General features: G+C 36.5%; 2 protein-coding genes across 3 annotated transcripts; both read right to left on the reverse strand.

Moving 5' to 3' along the window:
• Positions 1-11809: 11809 nt before the first annotated feature.
• Positions 11810-14784, reverse strand: LOC110023672 (laccase-3-like). 2 transcript variants are annotated; one of them, XM_020723198.1, is made up of 5 exons: positions 14676-14784; positions 14444-14595; positions 13749-13972; positions 13173-13301; positions 11810-13101 (listed from the first exon to the last, which is right to left on the reverse strand). In XM_020723198.1, exons 1-5 carry the CDS (start codon positions 14778-14780, stop codon positions 12029-12031), a joined length of 1683 nt encoding a protein of 560 aa, XP_020578857.1. In that variant the 5' UTR covers positions 14781-14784; the 3' UTR covers positions 11810-12028. The 2 variants fall into 2 exon arrangements, with proteins under 2 accessions (XP_020578857.1, XP_020578856.1); XM_020723197.1 differs by having other exon boundaries at positions 13728-13972.
• Positions 14785-15582: 798 nt separating this feature from the next.
• Positions 15583-18124, reverse strand: LOC110023685 (laccase-3-like). Its single transcript, XM_020723216.1, has 4 exons — positions 18072-18124; positions 17738-17979; positions 17400-17528; positions 15583-16855 (listed from the first exon to the last, which is right to left on the reverse strand). The coding sequence occupies exons 2-4, from the start codon at positions 17961-17963 to the stop codon at positions 15789-15791; spliced, it is 1422 nt and encodes a 473-aa protein (XP_020578875.1). The 5' UTR covers positions 17964-17979; positions 18072-18124; the 3' UTR covers positions 15583-15788.
• Between the last annotated feature and the right edge of the window lie 1641 nt (positions 18125-19765).

A 19765-nucleotide genomic window follows, 5' to 3' on the forward strand; every position in this document is an offset into this window, starting at 1 on the left:
ATCGTTGAAACTACAAATTTCCATAACCCTAAGTCTTAGGAGATGCTTGCTTTCTTCGCATTTAATGGCTTCACATGTCTTTAACCCCACTCTTCTTCTTCTTCTTCTTCTCCTTCTTCGCTTCTCTTTCAAGTGACACAGCTAATATATAATACTCGTATTTTTCATGTATATCAATTTCTCAATAGTTTGATTGTGGCATGAGTAAATACATCGGGTTCTGTAGTTTAAAAAAATTGCATGAATGATTAATTTGTAAATATCAATATTTTGAGTGACCTGTATGCATGTAATTATCCTTAAATTTTTTTTTTTAAGATAATTATATGAACTTGGAGAGGGATGCAGGAAAACAACCACATGACATGCATAATTTAATACTTATATTTTATGTTGCTTTTTAACTATTATGATGTGGGAAATTTACATGCATAACAAAATTCTTATGTATTTATGTAAAATATCTAGCACCCCAAAATTGGCACCATTGGTTATATTTATAACACATCGGTGTCATAACCTATGTATGAAAAGATGTATTTCACTTTTAAGAAGATAATGATAATGATTTTTCTGATATAATATGCATATAAATTTGAATATTTTAGTGTCACATATCTATGTAAATCCATAAGAATTATGTGGTATATATGCAATAAAAAATAAAAAAAAAGAAAAGAAAAGGACTCATGATGCAGTAAATTAAGAAGCCACAAAGGAGTGATAAGTGTCAATATAAGAGTCTTAATAATAATAATAATAATAATAATAATAATAATAATAATAATATTTGGATAATAGGATAAACTCAATTTTCGCAAGGCATATATGATTAAAATAGCCTTAATAATGGTCTTCATTTAGAAAATTATTTAGCCAACTTATATAAATTATAGATCTTGTTTTTACTAAGCATATTGTCATGCCTTCATAATGCTTAGTTCCTTATATATATACATGTATTGAAAAGAAATGACCAGAGGTTATTATACGAGGCTCCAGCCACACCTATGTGCCTAACAATTCGAGTAGCATTTTCTTAAGGCCAACTGTACCAGAGGGGATTCGAACCCCTGACCCGAGGAGTCTTATATCGCGGATGCCAACCAACAGGTCGGGATACGAGGCATTCACACATACACACAAAACATTATTAAGCATTATGAATAGATTTATACATACATATATGTATCTATATATATACATTCATACATATATGTATTATATAAACTATTTATGGAAAAAAAAAGTAATTTATAGCCTCAAACTACCTTATTCATGATAAATGATGCATACATTTTACTTTTTTAAGCCACATATATGTAACATTATATTCAAGTTTATTAATATCATAAAGATTAATTTATTCACATGAAGAATAATTGGGCAGGTGAGCAAAGCTCATAAATGTGTTGTTTTCTATGTCTATGATTCTGCACAATATCATTACAGAATAATACAGTATAGTATTAATTGAAAAAATATTACTTTTACATACCAGAAGAGTATGATATTTACATTTATTTGATTTGTAAAACTATCAATCTTCTTAAATAAAAAAAAAGGGCATATATCTATGGGATTTTTTTTTCAATACCTATTGGAATTTCCAAATTAATTAAAACTCTGTTTTAATTTTAATAATCGTTGGAATTCATTAGTGTTTTTAAGAGAAATAAAAAATAAATTTCAGAATGAGGTTCATATAATGTCTAAGTTCAACACATGAATTTAGTAACATTTCATAATGTGCTCATATCTATTGAACTTTGTGATGGACAGAACACTATAAATTAGATGTGATGCTTGTTGTTTTGGTCCATAAGCTTGCTCATCTTCATTTTATTTGCACTATCAGATTGTGAGTGAGAAAAACTTAGAAGATCTATAACAGAAAATTTGTCGTGTGAGTTGTGAGTGTCAACTCTATTCGTATAAGTTATGGCTGGAGGTATGTATGATCCTATCTCGCTTTCGCTTATCGATTCAAATATGTTTGTAGATTGAATAAAGTTGTGAGATTTTACAATATGTACATGCCTCACAGCTCCAATGAATTTACATGTCTAACACACACAATTTAATATTTACATATGTAGCACAACTGATCAATTTAGATGTTAGATATGCAAATACAGAATTGAATGGGATATATGTTGTGAAATGTGTGAAGATTTGGTCAATGACAATGTATAGCGTAGCATCTGCTCATTATCTGCTGAGCATTTAATTTGCTGTCCTTCTGACCCCATCACATGCTGCCAAAATGCCACACTAATAAATTATGAAGGGATTATTACATACAGATCACAACAAACATTGCTATTTACAAATCATACAACTATATGTCTTTTAAACTATGAAATGGATGCATTTGGAAGAATCACATATTCTGAAATCTTTAAATAACATCAAAATAATGCTATTATTTACATTGTAGAAGTAAAGTATATGCTCTCATGGCATGGTTTGTAACACTTGATGTTTTAGTTTGTTTGAAGTGAGTTGTCATGAACCTTCACAAGAAATCGACAAATTGTTGCAATATGCAATTATAATTTAATAAACAGAAAGGGCATAGATGCAATATAGAAAATCTTTTCTGTCTGCCACTTGTACAGTCCGACCCCACCGTATATTAAATTATTTAGATTTTTTTTTCTTAAAAGGGCCTGAACTATTCACGTGACAGGCAGTGATTGGAGTCATGATGACTAGTCTAACTGTGACTAAGGTAGGTTTGTAATGATGTGTTCTTGGCATGTTTACACAAGATTGAGCCATTTGTGATCTAATTGGGTGAGCTTTGGAATGTTATGTGTCAATAAATATAAAATTAAACTAAATGATATAAGCATTTACGCGCATACCGCCCCCAATTCCTATGTATTTACATACCAAATGTCTAATCTTTTGCTTTTTTATATTTATATCACCCAAATTTGTCATATCACATAAGAAAAAATACTACTATGTTGACATTTAAAATATGAAATGTACTTTTTCTTGTATAATTAATGTGACATATATAAAAAGAAATAAACTTTAGGTCTTATGCATGTAATAAATACATAGGAATTGTGTGATACTTATGTAAATTACTCTATATTAAATTGCATGCAAACAACATAATCAATTGACAATTTTAGCAAAAATGTAATGCAATTTTATGATTAAGTAAAATTGGTTAACATTATGAGTGATCATCGCTAATCATATGATAAACAACTTAACCCTATTTTTACAAAATAGATAACATTTAAAAAATTTCTCTCGTTAGCAAATAGAAAATAAGAAGTCTCCGTTGTGGGCAGCTTATTTGGTGCGGTGGCGTTTTGAAAACGCACCTGACTCATTTGAGTGAACTGCATTTTAGCAACTTTTGCGTTTTCAAAACGCTAAAAACAGCATTTTCACACCGCACATTTCTAAGTGCGGTGGCAGTTTTTTGGCTGGGGTACGACTTTTTCAAAAAAATTAAAATTTGTATTAGCCACCACACCTAGCTTACCAGTATATTATTTTTAATCACCACACCTAGCTTATCGGCAGATTATTCAATAAGCTGCATCTGCCTCAAACAGATCCTAAATCTACTTCACAAAAAAATCAAATTACATAAAACACAAAAAAATATGAATTGATTTGTTATAACATATTAAATACATTTTGAATAAATATAGATAAAAGATCATCCAATCAAAATCTTATTCACAATTCTTGACTCAAATGATAAATCTACTCAATCAATGACTCATGAGATCAAATTAAGAAAAAGAAAGCATAATTGTGTATGCAATTAGTCACTGACATGATGCTGACAGATGACCAGATGTCATAAACCTCAGGTTAGCAGAAGAGGGAATCATATTAATGAGATCCGACAGCAAATTAAGGCCCTAGAGATTATAAAACAGAGGTACAAACTGCTGATTAGCATTAGGGTTTTAAACAGAAATCAGCAAATAACAATATGACAATGGAATCAATGGTTGAGACTGCAAGTTTCCACTACCCCAGTCTTATGCCCACTTTCTTCGCATTTAATGCCGTCACATGTTGCCTTCAGCCCCACTCTTCTGCTCCTTCGTCTCCTTCTTGTTATGGAGAGGAAGATTGTATAATGTTCTGTGAGTTTGTCCAGCGCAGAGGTTGATGTAAACAATGGAGAGGAACAGACATCTCATGGTTGATTGGGCGATGATTAAAAAACAGACAAGTCACCGATAAGAGGATTTAATGTGTCGGACAGATTCTCTTTTCTGGTGGCAATTAATTAAGCTCTACTTATTTTAATCTTGTTTCAAGCTGCGGGGAATGCGTACGTAGCAGGTAGGGCTGTCAAATTGTCTCGTTTCGCGAACATCTCATATTCGGCTCGTATGTTAGGCCTAATGAGTCGAACGCTAATCAATTTTTAAGCTTGAAATGCAAATAAGCCGAACACGAACAATTTCTTCGCTGATGTTTGGCTCAAATTGGCTCGAAAATAAATATATATAATGTTCATAGAATTAAATAATATAAACTATAATCAATCAAATTGAAAAAAAAAAATCCTATAATTTATAACAAATAATAAATTGATAATAATAATATATTTGTAATACTTATATTATATAAATTATATAAATATTATAATATAATAGATATAACCCTATTCCTAAAGAAACTCTAAATACTTAATCTCGTCCAGCCTCCGCTCTCAAAACATCTGTTTCGGCTCTTTTTCTCTTCCGAGCCATCTCCATCTCCTCTCAAAATCACAAAAGGATTTTGACGGCGAGAGCTTAGTGTTTGTCGTTTGCGTTTTTCTGCTCTCGAAAGTTTTGTTTCAGATCTCTTCCTCTTCCGAGTCATCTCCTTCTCCTCTCAAAATCGCGAAAGGGTTTCGATAGGGAGAGCTTAGGGTTTGTTATTTATGTTCGTCTACTAATATCTTCTTCTATTTCTCCTTGGATAGTTAACTGCTTGATACTCTTTTGCTTCATATTCTTGCTTGGTTGCTTGTTTGGCTACCGAGGTGTTACCAATTTCGAGCCGAACACGAACATGAAAATATTATTCAAGTCGAAAACGAACACACTGTTCCACAAGCCATTTCAAACACGAGTCAATATCGAACGAGCCGAACACGAGCCGAGCCTGAGCTTGCTCAGGCTTGACTTGTTTACAACCCTAGTAGCAGGTGAGGCTGGGAATATGATTGGAGAAATAAAGAAAGAGAAAATATTATGTAAGTCATTGCATGTCAGGACAACAATTTTGGAGGGCTTTAGTGCGATCCACAATGGTGTGCACACATCTGAATCATCATCCAGACATACAATCAGCTACACATAATAATTTTCTCAAGAAGGGATGAAAAAACAAAATTTTAATTGAGTTTTGATATTGCTTGTAATATCAATTTGAATAGATGTCGGCAATATTTAGTGATTTTTTTTAATGATTATGTTTTGAAATGTTGAAATGTATACCAAAACATGTGGGGATTATGCTTAATGCAAAATTTTGGTTGAGAAGATGCATTTAAAGAAGGAGAATTTAATGATATAGAGTCTGCATGGAGCTATGGATGTGTTGTGAAGCATAACTATCATATCTTGAGTTCAAGGCCTAGCATGTGCCCTGCCTAATATTTGTCCCTTAATTTCCTCTCACTATGAGGTATCCAATTTTGCTTTCGCCTAATGATAATATGCTCTAATTTATGCACACTTAATTAGGAAACTCTTGGAGATAAAACTTTTTGTATGCTATTGAGGCCTCCACAGGTGATGAACTACTAGCTATTTTTATAGTGAATTATTTTAAGACTAAACTTTTATAAAAAAATGTAGAGTTCTATCATAGTTTTTCAATCAACCAAGGGTTTTGATGTAAAGAGATTCAGTTTAACAGTTTTGATCCAATAGAGTTATGTTGGTTCATTTGGGCTAAAGGGGTCTAATTGAGCTACATCAATGATCCATTTATCTAGTTTGTTGCATCTTAAACCTTTAAAGATCAATTGAAAGGGTTGGCCTAGGGAAAAATTTCCATTTCCATTTATGAATTCTACTAACTTAATTTGGGTCATATTTGGTCAAGTTAGGGTTTAAAGTAATCTAGCCATATCTAATAATCAATTATGGTCAATTCGCTTATAGTTTGATGATTTAAACACAATAATAAAAAAAAAATTGAGTATGATTGAATCATTTGGTTGAAATTCACCAATTGCCTCCAAGGGTTAAAAGGATATTTCAGTTGATTTAATCATAAGATAAACCTGAGAGCACCAGTCAAGCTCGTTGGATTCAATAGTCAATTACATTATAAAATCATGTGATTGAATGAATTAGGAAAAAAATAAAAGTGCTTATGCCACCAGTTGAGTTTACCGGTACCGTCAAAGGTCCCCTAAGCTAGCTAAGGTCCATCCTATCAAATAGAATAGATTCTAAATTGAAGATCGAATAGTCAAAAATCTCTTCTTATGAACCTTTGTTGAGTTCAATGGAATGGTTACATCCTAAATAGCTAAGATTTTTGGTTTGATTAGTGTGTTTGGCTAGTTTCAATTCGTTATCCATGCAAGAGGGGACAAAAGAGACATACCACATTGTTATAAAATATGTCTCAATAAGTCATTATAGAAGCATGTTTCTCATTGCCTGATGGGCTTCTGCAATTATTTGGGCCTGCAGTTGAACCAAATCATTGCTCAGAGCTTAATAGTGGGCCGTCTATGAAACTGCAGCCCTTATGTTAATACTTCTCCATCCACTTGAGCACAAAAGCTTTGGGGGTCGTTGATTTATTTACTCAAATAATGCTTAAAAGTTTGCAATTTGACCTCGAGATGTATGTATGTGTGCATATATCTTATGTATTTAGATATCTAAAACTTAGACTTTACTTTTGAACATTTATACCACCCAAATCTCTTTTTGTATTATAACAATTTTGGTGTTAGGTACAAAAATACATAGAGATGTGTGTGTGTGTGTGTGTGTGTGTGTGTGTGTGTGTGTGTGTGTGTGTGTGTGTGTGTGTGTGTGTGTGGACATAGACTCAAACCCCTATAGAATTTGAAATGAGTTTCAAATTCAATAGAATGGTGTCATGCTTAAAGTTAAAGTTTTCAATTTAGTAGTGATTTCAGCTTTATGTTCCTATAAAGATTGCTCTTGAATATAGGTGCAATTGTTGTCATGATTATAAAGTGAAAGCAAAAAGCATGTAAAGTGCTGATCTAGGAGGCTAACCTACAAATGTAATGTAATGGTTGAAAAAAATAAATTAGAAGGTGTAGAACTTGAGCTTACTTTTAGGGGGTGAAACCAATATTTGATGTAGAAGTCAAATCGATGTCCATACCTTTTTCTTATTGTATTAATGTAGAGAATTGAAGTGTAATTGAAGTGTATAGATTAGCTCATAATATATTATTTTTGTTCCTTTCTCTTTTTATTTTTAAAGGAGTCGTCAGTTTGTTTATCTTCTCGTACTTATCTTTTATGAATAAGTTTTTTTTTTCAGATCATATGAATGATCGAGAGAAGAGAGGAACCAGAAAAACATGATAGACGACAAATGTTGACAAATAAAAGAAAGAATGTAGAGAATTTTCGTGCAGCAAACATCGTTAGGATATGTCAAACATATACATCCAAACAAGATCAGATTGAAATAACTAGTGTCAAATATCATCGAAAGAATGCATACGAAAGCTACCCACAACCTGAGATTAAGGTGTATTTTTCTGTTATGGGGTCTAGAGTGCTCTCAAGTGGATTTATCCCACTTAGTTAATTACATCTTAGGGGCTCCCCATGATTACTCTTGATCAAGGGAGTTTTGCCTACATTTAAAGTGACAACTAACATAGGGCTATCAAGGGACGGTTATTTTGCATGGAAATGCTTCGATGCTTTCAAAGCTCCTGTTAAGCCATGGAGCAAAAAGTGAATCTCTCACGGTCCCCCGCATGGGTGACAGATCATCGACCTACGGAGTCTGTGAAATAACTGAATCTTCCTAACGGAATTCCCAATACGTCAAAGCACATTCGGACCATATAGGCAGAGGACAAATCGTCAAAACTCAAACTAGCGACAGCTCATTATTAATCAGGCCGTCAAGATGATACCAACGAAAGCAAAATGGGAGCGACATGGTTCAAAGTGGGTGGTCATAGGAAGAGATGAGTAATCCATAACAGGTAGACGTAGACAAATTGGGACACCACATACCCATCATGAGCATAGTTTATTATTCCTTGAATTTCACCAATAACTATTATGATCCTTTCGAAGGCTTAAATCCATATCATGTGTATAGTCACAATACAGGTTACAAAATTTGGATCATAATATATAGGAACTTTATCATTACATTCTTGCACCAATCTCTACAAATTAATTGACTGAGACATGATTATAGTTAAATATAATAGGTATGTTATAAATAAATAAGCCCTTGCATATGTTATATGAAGTACAACATGGTGTATAACATGAAGTATAACATGGTGTACCATGTCGTCCCCAATATTAAATTATATTACAATATGGTTGTACTCATAAATAAATGTTGTTAAAAACTTGTTAAACTATAGATCAGACATTCTTGAGCTCTTACACATGCTATAACATGTAGTACGACATGATTATACTAATGAAAAAAAAGATTTAAAAACATGTTTTATTATATACCAAATGTTCATAATGTCCTTACCAATATTATAATATTTAATAAAAGATGGTTGTACTCATTGAAAAATAATTTTAAAACTATGTTGAACTATATAGAACAAACGATTTTAAGCCCTTACACATGTTATAACATGTAGTACAACATGGTTGTAATGCTGAAAAAATGATTTTAAATCTTGTTATATTATAGACCAAATGTTCATAATGCATATAGCTATATTATAATATGTAGTACAAAATGGTTGTACTCGTCAAAAAATGATGTTAAATTATGTTAAACTATAGACTAATTGTTCATAATGTATTTACCCATATTATAATATGTAGTACAACATAGTTGTACTGGTCAGAAAATGATGTAAAACCATGTTGTATACGAAACGAAACGTTCATAAAACATTTACTAAAGAACCATGATGTCCAACCATGTAGTAAAATAAGGTCGTACTTATGTAAAATATTGTAAATATGATGTTCCAATAAAGAAAAAAATGATTTATAACCATCTTTTGCTAAGTAAAATTTAATTGGTGTTCAGACAAAATTATCCGTTCGGACTTCGGATGTAACATTTCTTTCATTAAAAGCTGAGTAAAACATATAACTTCACATATTATAATCCCTCATCTCTACACAAGGAATCATCTACGAGAAAAAAACTAATCGATGTGTATGATTATTGTTCATTACGATGCACTTTCACCTTTTTCTCACCCACTTCCATAACATCTATAATAGCTTACAATTTACTGATCAATAATCAAAAGTTGATCGTCAGGATATGCTTTCTTTCTCATCAATGTTTAGAAACACTCTACACTCACATGCCATGAATTCAAGTGTATGCTAAAAATGTCAAATCAACCAACAAAAATTAGAAAATTATCTCTAAATTTTAAATATTTGTGTGTTTTTTTTTTTGAAAACTCTTGTCTACTGAAAATTAATTAGCGACGTCTATTTCAACGTTAAGTTTTTTTCTACGCAGATCGAGAATAGCGTCGAAAAAAATCGTGTTCGACACTAATCCGATAATTCTTGTAGTGTAATCTTGACCTAAAACCTTACCCCAGCCTCTTGGTTGGCATCCACGGTCGAGGATTCAAATCCTCTCCAGCACAGCTGATCTTAAATTGTGACTCGGATTGTTAGACACATTAGAGTAGGGTTGTAAACGAGCCGAGCTTGAGCTCGTGTTCGGCTAGTTTGAAATAGCTCGTGTTCGAAATCGGCTCGTGAACAGCGTGTTCGTGTTCGACTCGATTTAAATATTCGTGTTCGTGTTCGGCTCGAGATTAACTTGTTAAACTCAAATTGAGAAAAGTAGATGTAAAGTGTGAGATTCAAACCAGGTTCAAATCTATACAACAGAAGACACCAACCACATTGTCACATGAGATGTTATGATTTAAATTTAGACATAAATATATATAATATATTACTATATAAATAATATATGTAATATATTGTTATATAAAAAAATATATATATATATATAGCCATTTCGAGCCGAACACGAGTGAACAAACTGTTATTCGTGTTCGACTCGTTTACATTTCGATCCTAAAAATTTGTTCTTATTCGGCTCGTTAAGCTTAACGAACGAGTCAAACACGAGCTTTTTACAAACAACGAGCCAAATTGACAGCCCTACATTAAAGATCGCCGGAGACTCTTGTGGATTCCTCGAGAATAAATATATCTGAGCCTAGTCCCATACGAGTGCTTGCGGTCCCCCTCACTTGGGTAGTTGAAGCTATATATATATATATATATATATATATATGGCATGAGAATGGTTTTGATTTGAAAGGAACAAAACTTAAAAAAGGTCATAGGGGCATAGACTTACCGCAATGTTTTAAACTTTGTGTGGATCTACAGTGAAAAGTGAATTAGATTTGTTTGCTCTTCCCAAAAGCCACCTAGGCCTCTACTCCTCAACAAGCCAATGACTGCACCAAAAGGCTTTTATGAAAGCGAAAGCTACATTAAATTAAAGAAATCACTTTTAAGCAGCGGCTTGTGACTTTGCAAATATAATTGAAAAGTGCAAGAATAGTTTTTGACAATTTATATGGAGTTATTTTCCGTCCAGAATTTATAGAAGTCTCAAAACAGTCTCTGTCTATTTTAGATTTGAGCTATAATAGTCATTCATGATAGGGGTGTAAACGAGCCGAACACGAGCGAGGCATGCGAGGCTCGTGTTCGGCTCGTTTATATTTCGAGCCCAAAAGGTGTGTTTGTGTTCGGCTAGTTTGCTTAACGAGCCGAACACGAGCTGTTCACGAACAAAGAGTCCTTTTAACAGCCCTAATCACGTAGTCATAAGACGACAAAAGTTTACATGTAGCAATAAGATGTTAAGGGTTGGAGCAAGATTTAAAAATTATAGTTTATATTAAAACATCATTGGAATCTAATTTAATAGTTTTTATTCTATTTTCTTAATTAATACTTTTAATTGATTATAAATCTTTGTAGCCTTATAGTTAATTTAATTTTTTTAAAATACTACTCATCAATATATATATATATATATATATAAAATTGATGAGTAGTATTTTGAGCCAAAACGAGCCAAACACATCTTTGTTAGTGTTCGGCTCGTTAACTTATCGAACAAAATTAACGAGCCGAACACGAGCTTCTTAACGAGTCGACAACAGCTGTTCGCGAACAACGAGCCGTTTTGCCAGCCCTACTTCATGAGAATTATTTCAACTTCAATTAAATAGTCTCATAACTATTTTGACGCATCTATAAATTCTATACGTAACTCTTATAAAAATGATATTTTGATTTCAAAAATACCGCTTGCACTTTTTTTTAGAATTGACACCAAGATGCTATAATTGTAAATAGCAAACTTTGGGTGATAGATATGTAAATACATAAACAATATGTGGTATATATGTAATTTCCCTTGTAAGTAAACCCTTGGTTTTAAGGAGTTCGAACGTGAACCAATTTGTGAAATAGAGCATTAACAGGTGCGAATTTGTAAATGAGCAGGTGCCATTTATATACATTCCACATTATTCTTTTGTATTTACATATCTAACACATAAAATATTCATATTTACAGGCATATTCTCCAAATCCTTAATATTGCATCAACAATGCCACCATCATGATTTAAAGCTAGTAATTAACAATAATTATACGATTATATTATAAAAAAACTGATAAACAGAGCTTCTTCTTCTTCTTCCCCATGGCTTCAATCAAGCGGAAACAACGACTCATGACCTAGAACAAAAGAAACCTGCTAAGGTGTTAAGCACCCACTGCACCAGACAAATCGATCTCATTTTCATTTCCTAACACTTGGGAAGATCAAGCGGCGGAGGCGCGGTGGACTGCAACTCCCCCGCTCCATTCTCCACCAGAAACGCCATGGCTAACCCCCATGAAAGATGAGAGTCAATATGACAATGAACAAACCAAACCCCAGGGTTATCAGCCACGAACCTTATCACCCCCCACCCCTTCACCGGCACCCCCACCGTATTCCGGCGAGGCGGGTCTACAAGATTGAACTTCGCCGCATCCCTCTTCGCGTCGAAGTTTCCCCTCCCCGTCGCCAGCACTAAGAACTCGTAGCCATGGATATGCATGGGGTGTTCCTCCGACATGTATATATTAGTCCCCTGCATCACCAGCTGCACAACAGAACCGTATTTCAGCGGGTAAAGCTTCGTAGCCCTCACCGGTTGGTAGAGGCTGGTGCTTATGTTATCTCCGGTGTAGTCAAATTTGACCGGCGGGGAAGCCGGGAAGTCAGTCGTGAACACGCCGCGAACCCCTGATTGTGCGGCTTGGAGCAAAGAGAGACCTTTAGGCAGAACAAATGAGTAATTGTTCATGCTGGTGGTGAACAGAGTACCGTTTGGACCGCTGCAAGTTTTCCCCTGCTGGCAGCTGATCAGACCCAGCCCGACGGTGAAGAAGAGGTGCTCGTCCACTGGTGCCGGGATTTTAACGGCGTAGAGGCCCTTAATACCGGCCGAGAAAGCGGCGACAGCGGCGGTGTCGTTGTAGGGCGGTAAAACAGGGAGCTTGGGCGGCGAGTGACCGGGGGTTTGGTTTTCGTAGATGAGGATGGCGGTGGTGGTTGTGTTGTCGAAAGGGGTGTTGAGGGAGCCGCTTTGGTATGCTCGGGCGGCAATGTAGTAGCGGCCGGCGGGCCGGTTGGCATGGATGAGCACGTCGGTGGTCTGGCCCGGCGCGATTAGAACGACGGAGGTTGTGAAGGGTTTGGTGTAGGAGGAGTCGGCTGCTACGACGGTCATATTGTGGTCGGCTACGGAGACGAAGAGCTCCGTGAGCATGGCGGCGTTGATAAAGCGGAGGAGAATGGTCTCGCCGGCCGCCACCGGGATTACGGTGGTTTCTGCAGTGATGATTTCATGTTTGTATGTTGTAAATTATAAAAAGGTGGTAAATTGTGAAGGAATGTATTACCTTTTGTGGAGCATTTGTAGAGGTCTCCAGGTTGGCCGTTGATGGTGAGGGAGTCGGAGGGCTGAGGGGCGGCGCCGGTCTTCAGGGCTCGCCGGATTATGTCCAGGGGGTTTGCATTCCACCACTCGCCTGTTAAGGTTAATTAAATCAATAATTATTATTGTTGCTTGTTAAAGATTTAAGGGTTATGAATGTAAATATGAAAATTTAGGGGTTAGTTATGCAAACAGATAAAAAGGATGCAGCATGCATGTCAATGCCTCGAATATTAAATAAGAAATTATGAATTATTTAGTTTGATGGAAATTTGCATTACATGTAAATTTTTATGTGTTGTCTATGTAATGTAATATCACAAAAGGTCGCGAGCTAATTTCGAGTTGATTTCAAGTTGTGCTTAGTTTCAACTTTGAGATGGATCGAGTTGATTCCGAGCTAAAACGAATCCGAACAACTCAATTTGAGTAAGCTCGTTTCGATTTTGAACCGTATCAAGCTCAATTCAATTTTGAAGCGGCTCTACTTGAACGATAACTGGGAAAGAAATTACAATACCAAGAATGAGTGGGAATTCACACTTGGGAGGGGCGAAAGGATAAGAGCAATGCAGCTTTGGAAGAATTATTAGGGCCCCATGGACGGTAGCCCTAAGCCAAGAGTTGTGAGCGTGCCACCATAAGGTCCCCTCCTGATCCTCTACGCTGAACCTGTATGTATAACTCCCTCCAGCCTGAATTGGGCACTGCGTCACATAAGCCGGCCCATCTGCCCACCCATTTCTCAGCTGCCTGATTCCATGCCTGCCCACAAATGCACATGTATCAACACCAAATTTACATATAAATATTTACATGCATACCACTCATTTTCTACATATTTACCTATCGAACACCTACAACTTTAAATTTTACACAAGAAGTTTAAAAGTTATAATGGTGGCACTTTGGTGGTTAACTGTCTGTAACGACTGCAGTTATTTGAAGAAGCAGTTGTGAAACTGTTGCTCAAAAAACTTTGATGGTTCAAATAATCAGATCATAGCTTTCTAGTAGCCACCATATTTAGTTACAACTTAAAGTCGTTACTTCTAAAAAAAAAAGCAAAATACAATTGTGCCAAACTTAAAAAACTGTGATAATGCACCACACCGTCACCACAAGCTCACACAAAATATAAGAAGTAAACTTTAGATGTTTGATATGTAAATACATAATGGGGTGGTATGCATGCAAGTAAATGCCCAATATACATATATTTGTAGTTCAGCATACCAATGAAGCGTAATATTATACTTGGCTTGGTTAACAACTCTGATAACTAGACTGTCTCCATTTCTGACCAGGAGAGTTGGTCCGGGGAACTGCCCATTTACAGTGATAGTTGAGCGTGTGTGGCACAACCTCTTCACTGGCACAGCTTTTATCTATTATTAAAGAGATTTACTCTGTGGATCAGTTGAGAGCTACGTACATATATGCATGATATTTGATATAGAAGGCGTACCACAAAGTCATGTTGGTGAACTTCTGCATTGGGCGCAAGGAAGAGAACAGAGAACCAGAGAAATAACCAGAAGGAAGAAGATGAAGAAAGGTTGTCAATCTCCATAGTTATGGACTTGTGGGCTGTAGTGATGGAGGGCATGGGGGTGATATATGAGGTTTTCTTTGAGTAAAAGTATGAGGTGGGGTCATGTCATTGGTTCTGTAGAGATTGAAAGATTAGGTTTTTGAGATATTATGTTATATTTCAAAAGGTTTGAACTACAAAAAATTTATGTTGGTTGATAATAGCATTTGATGGCTAACGAACAATAACTATTGAAGAGGCAAACAAGTTATTGTTGTTACAGGGTCAGAATCAGCTTATATATATATCTAGGGTGGATTATTGCCCCCTCTTTAATTTATAATTTCTCTATATTATCCCCCCTCCCACAATTAACCACAATTTATCATGATATATTTCAAAAGCTTTGACATAAAACAAGCCTCGGTGGTGGACAATATCATTTTGTGGCTTATGAAAGACCACCATTGTGGAAGCAACAAGCGCCTCACAATTTCTTTTATATAAATAGTAAAATTTAATTTTTTTTTCTTAATTTTATTTATTATGTTATTCTAAATTTAATACATGTATAAATCAACCTACAACCCTTCTTTTGGTGCTCAAGATCATAGATACCTTCTTTTTATGCAGGGAATCATGGAGAAAAGCAAAAAAAAATGCAACTTTTGGTCTATGATGTACTATTATGCCTTTTGCGTAGGCAATGGATAAAATAAGATCCAACATTAAAAACATTAAATCATATCATATTCATTCTAATTCAAAATATATTTTGCATTATCATTTGTGAAGCAATCGCAGAAAGAAGTCATAACTAAAAAGATTGAAATGTGCTGCAATCCCCTGCTGTAATTCAGCAGAAACAATTTCTCACATTTAATCCGCTCTCACTTGCAGAACAAGCAATCAAAATCAGCTACCTAAAATCCCCAAACCAGGCACACACACCAATGATGAAGCCAATCAAATACCCTAAACTCAAACAGAGCAGCAGAAGTCTCCATCCGGATCCATCACAAACTCAATCAAAAGCTCTTGAAACTCCTAGCATTTGGGAAGATCAAGCGGCGGCGGAATGGTTGACTGAAGTTTTCCCACTCCATTCTCCACCAAGAAAGCCATGGCTAATCCCCACGTCAAATGCGACTCTATATGACAGTGAACGAACCAGACCCCAGGGTTATCAGCCACAAACCTAATCACCGCCCACCCCAGCACCGGCACCTCCACGGTGTTCCGCCGCGGCGGATCAACAAGATTGAATTTTGCAGTATCCCTCTTGGCGTCGAAGTTTCCCATCCCCGAAGCCAGAACATAAAACTCGTATCCATGGATGTGCATCGGGTGTTCCTCCGCTGCCGAAATATTGGTCCCCTGCATCACTATCTGAACAACAGAGCCGTATTTCAGCGGGTAGAGCTTCGTCGCCCTAACCGGTTGGTAAAGGTTCGGACTTACATTGCCGGTGTAGTCAAATTTCACCGGCGGGGTTGCCGGAAAATCAGTCGTGAACACGCCGGGAACCTTTGACTGCGCTGCTTGCAGCAAAGAGAGACCTTTCGGGAGCACAAATGAGTAATTGTTCATGCTAGCGGTCAGCCGAGTGTTGTTCGGACCGGCGCATGTTCTTCCCGGCGGGCAGTTGGAGAGACCCAACCCGACGGTGAAGAAGAGGCGCTCGTCTACAGGAGCGGGGACTTTGACCGGTCGCCGGCTCTTAATGCTCGCCAAGAATGCAATGGCGGTTGCGGTGTCGTTGAAGGCGGGTAAGACGGCGGGTTTTGGGGGGGAGGAAATGGGGCTGTTGGAGTAGCTGAGGATGGCGGGGGTTGTTGTGTTGTCGAAAGCGGTGCCTGGTGGAGCGCTGTTGTATGCTTGAGCGGCGAGGTAGTAGCGGCCGGCGGGCTGGTTGGTTTGGATGAGGATGTCGGTGGTCTGGCCGGGGCCGAGAAGGATGACGGAGGTTGTGAAGGGCTTTGTGTAGGAGGCGTCGGCGGCCACCACAGTCATTTTGTGATCTGCGATGGAGAAAAACAGCTCGGTGATCATGGCGGCGTTGATGAGGCGGAGGAGTATCGTCTCGCCGGAGCTCACGGGGAAAACGGTGGTTCCTGCATTGGTATCGGATTTGTGTCAATAGTAAGAGTAAATGAGTGTGAATTTGATGTGTATCGGTAATATTGAGATGATATTCAAGTAAATGCTTCCTCAGTACCATCAAACTCAGGATCAAATGTTATGTAGGTAGCCCGGTCTTAGAGTACAATATGATTGTATTTTTTATTTTTATTTCATACAATCATGTTGCACAAAGTACAAAAAATCAAAAAAATATCTCAATATGAAAGCCATAAAATACAATATGGCCAAAAGTAAGACTACACCGTACTGCATGACCGGGAAGAGTTTCAGACTTCTCTATTTTTTAGATAATGAAGATTTGATTGTATTATGATAATAGTGTAATGATATTCGTGAACCCATGATCAAACCACACATGAATATGTAATACATAATGTTCGCTTGTAGATTTGATCTTATTATGATCATGGTGTGGTGGCATTCATTATAATATTATCAATTCATATATCTGATATGATATAACATGTGATATTCGCTCTTGAGCATAGGCTATGACGCGAGAGATTAAATCACCTTTGGTGGAGCAATTGTAGAGATCTCCTGGCTGACCGTTAATGGTGAAGGCATCAGAGCTGTTTGGAGCCGCTCCAGTCTTTAGGGCCTGCCGGATTACATCAAGGGGGTTCTGATTCCACCACTCACCTGTCATTGTTGTAGCTACTGTTAGATTACATACATCTATTTTTTGGGGGCAATAAGAAACAATTTCTTTCTACCACAACTTCAACTTTCTTTTCATGCACATGTAAAATGGCATGTAAGTGAAAAAATTGATGTTTAAACATTAAATATGTAAATATGTAAGAATTGAGTAGTATGTATGTAAGACTTTCATGAATAGATTAGCATACCAAGAAGCACAGGGAACTCTCTGTGAGGTTTGAGAAAAGGATAAGCAGAATGCTTAGGAAAAATTATCAGAGCTCCATAAACAGTAGCCCTAAGCCAAGAACTGTGTGCATGCCACCACAACGTCCCCTCTTGATTCTCTATCTTGAATCGATACGTATAAGCCCCCCCTGGCTGAATCGGGCACTGTGTCACATAAGCCGGCCCGTCCGCCCACCCATTTCTCATCTGTCTGATTCCATGCCTGCCCACAAAATCATGTATAATCATCAAACATACAATCATATATAATCCCCCACTATTTACATAGATTTTGTACATAGAGCTGTAACATACCAATGAATAGTAATGTTATACTTGGCTTGGTTAACAACTTTGACAGCAAGACTGTCGCCATTTCTAACCTTGAGGGTGGGACCGGGGAACTGGCCATTAACTGTAATAATCGTGCGTGTGTGGCACAGCCTCTTCACCGGCTTCGCTTTTACAACAAAGTCATGGTAGTGAACTTCTGCATTGGCGATGAGAATCTGCATGGAGAACCAGAGAAGGAAGAAGAAGGACAGAGAAGAAGAGGTGGAGGTTTTGGTGCCAATCTCCATGGTTTGGGGTCTGGAAGGTTTGGTTGAGCTGGAGAAGGTAGTCATGGGAGGGATGATGAGGTTTTCTTATATAAATGTGGGAGGAGGGAATGAGTAATGGGTTCGTTAGAGGTTGGAAGATTAGGTTTTTGTGAGGTGTGATGAACAGTTAGGTTTAATAAAATAACGGTCGAATTGTGAGAAGGCTGATCTGATATTAGCTTTAAAGTCGTTGCAACTACTAATATATGATCACTGTGCAATAACGAAACGTAGATTATAAAATGAATAATACATGCATGCTCATTACCTGCTCCTTAGATTTGTATAGATTGTTATTTATATAGTTCACAACTTTATTTTCCAGATGTTACATTTTTTTCTTATTTTCTATGATAAGAAATATTTTGGGGGATTTATATACATGCCGCCCAATTTCTACCTATTTATGTATGTGACATGTAAAGTTTGCTTTCTTACATTTATATCATCTAAATCATTCGTATATCACATCAAAATTAGTCCTCGGATCGCACCCAAGGAATAAAATTGCACGAGGAACGAGAAAGAACATTTGAGAGAATATACAAATTCTCTTCGAGATTTGACCGAAATTTTTTTTAATGAAAGAAAAAGAAAGAGCCCCCCTCCCTTGCCTTGATTCTTATAATAGCCCCTATTTATATTGGGTTGACATTTGGAGAAAGGATGTGTCGTATCATTCCAATGTTAAAAGTTTTGGGTGGTTATAAGATTTCAAGTTTAAGTGCTTTCCGCTAGTTGTGTAAGATTGGTGAGACATGACCTTTGAAGAATATTGAGAGTTCTATCATAAGCTTCCACCTAGAACGTTTTTTTTGGCGCTTGAGCCTTCAAGCACTCGCTTTGGATTGCTCGATCACGGGACCCTTGACCTTGACCACTCAACGTCGAACGTTAGTTGGTTCTCTAGGACTTTCTGATATGTCGGTTGGCATCTCATTTGTAGCTCAACTCACATCTCCTAACTTGGCCTTGATCGTTTGGCCTTGGATCCACTCAACTTCATATTAATTTTTGGAGGACGCGGGATTCTAATTAGTCGATACGTGCTGCTTTTCTAGCTCCCTTAACGATCTTCCTCGATAAAAGTTTGTTGTTGCTATCAAACTCCTGGGATCATCTCTTAGTTTGCTTATATTCGATTGATCAGGGACGTTGACTCTATGATTATCGATCAAGCTACTTTCATCAATAAATTCATTATCTGACATGAATCTCAAAGCATGACATGTGTTTCAAAGTGATCTTTTGAGTAAGAAATATTCAATTTTTGATTAAAAGTCATCACAAGCTCCAATTTCAGCGTACTTATTGTAAAACTGATTAGCTTGACGCGACAGACCAAATGATATCAAAATTGGTCCAATTTGAGTCAAATCAAGCTTCTATCAAGCCATTAAATTGATT

The sequence above is a fragment of the Phalaenopsis equestris genome, unplaced genomic scaffold, assembly GCF_001263595.1.
Source record: "Phalaenopsis equestris unplaced genomic scaffold, ASM126359v1 Scaffold000226, whole genome shotgun sequence".
NCBI lineage: Eukaryota > Viridiplantae > Streptophyta > Magnoliopsida > Asparagales > Orchidaceae > Phalaenopsis > Phalaenopsis equestris.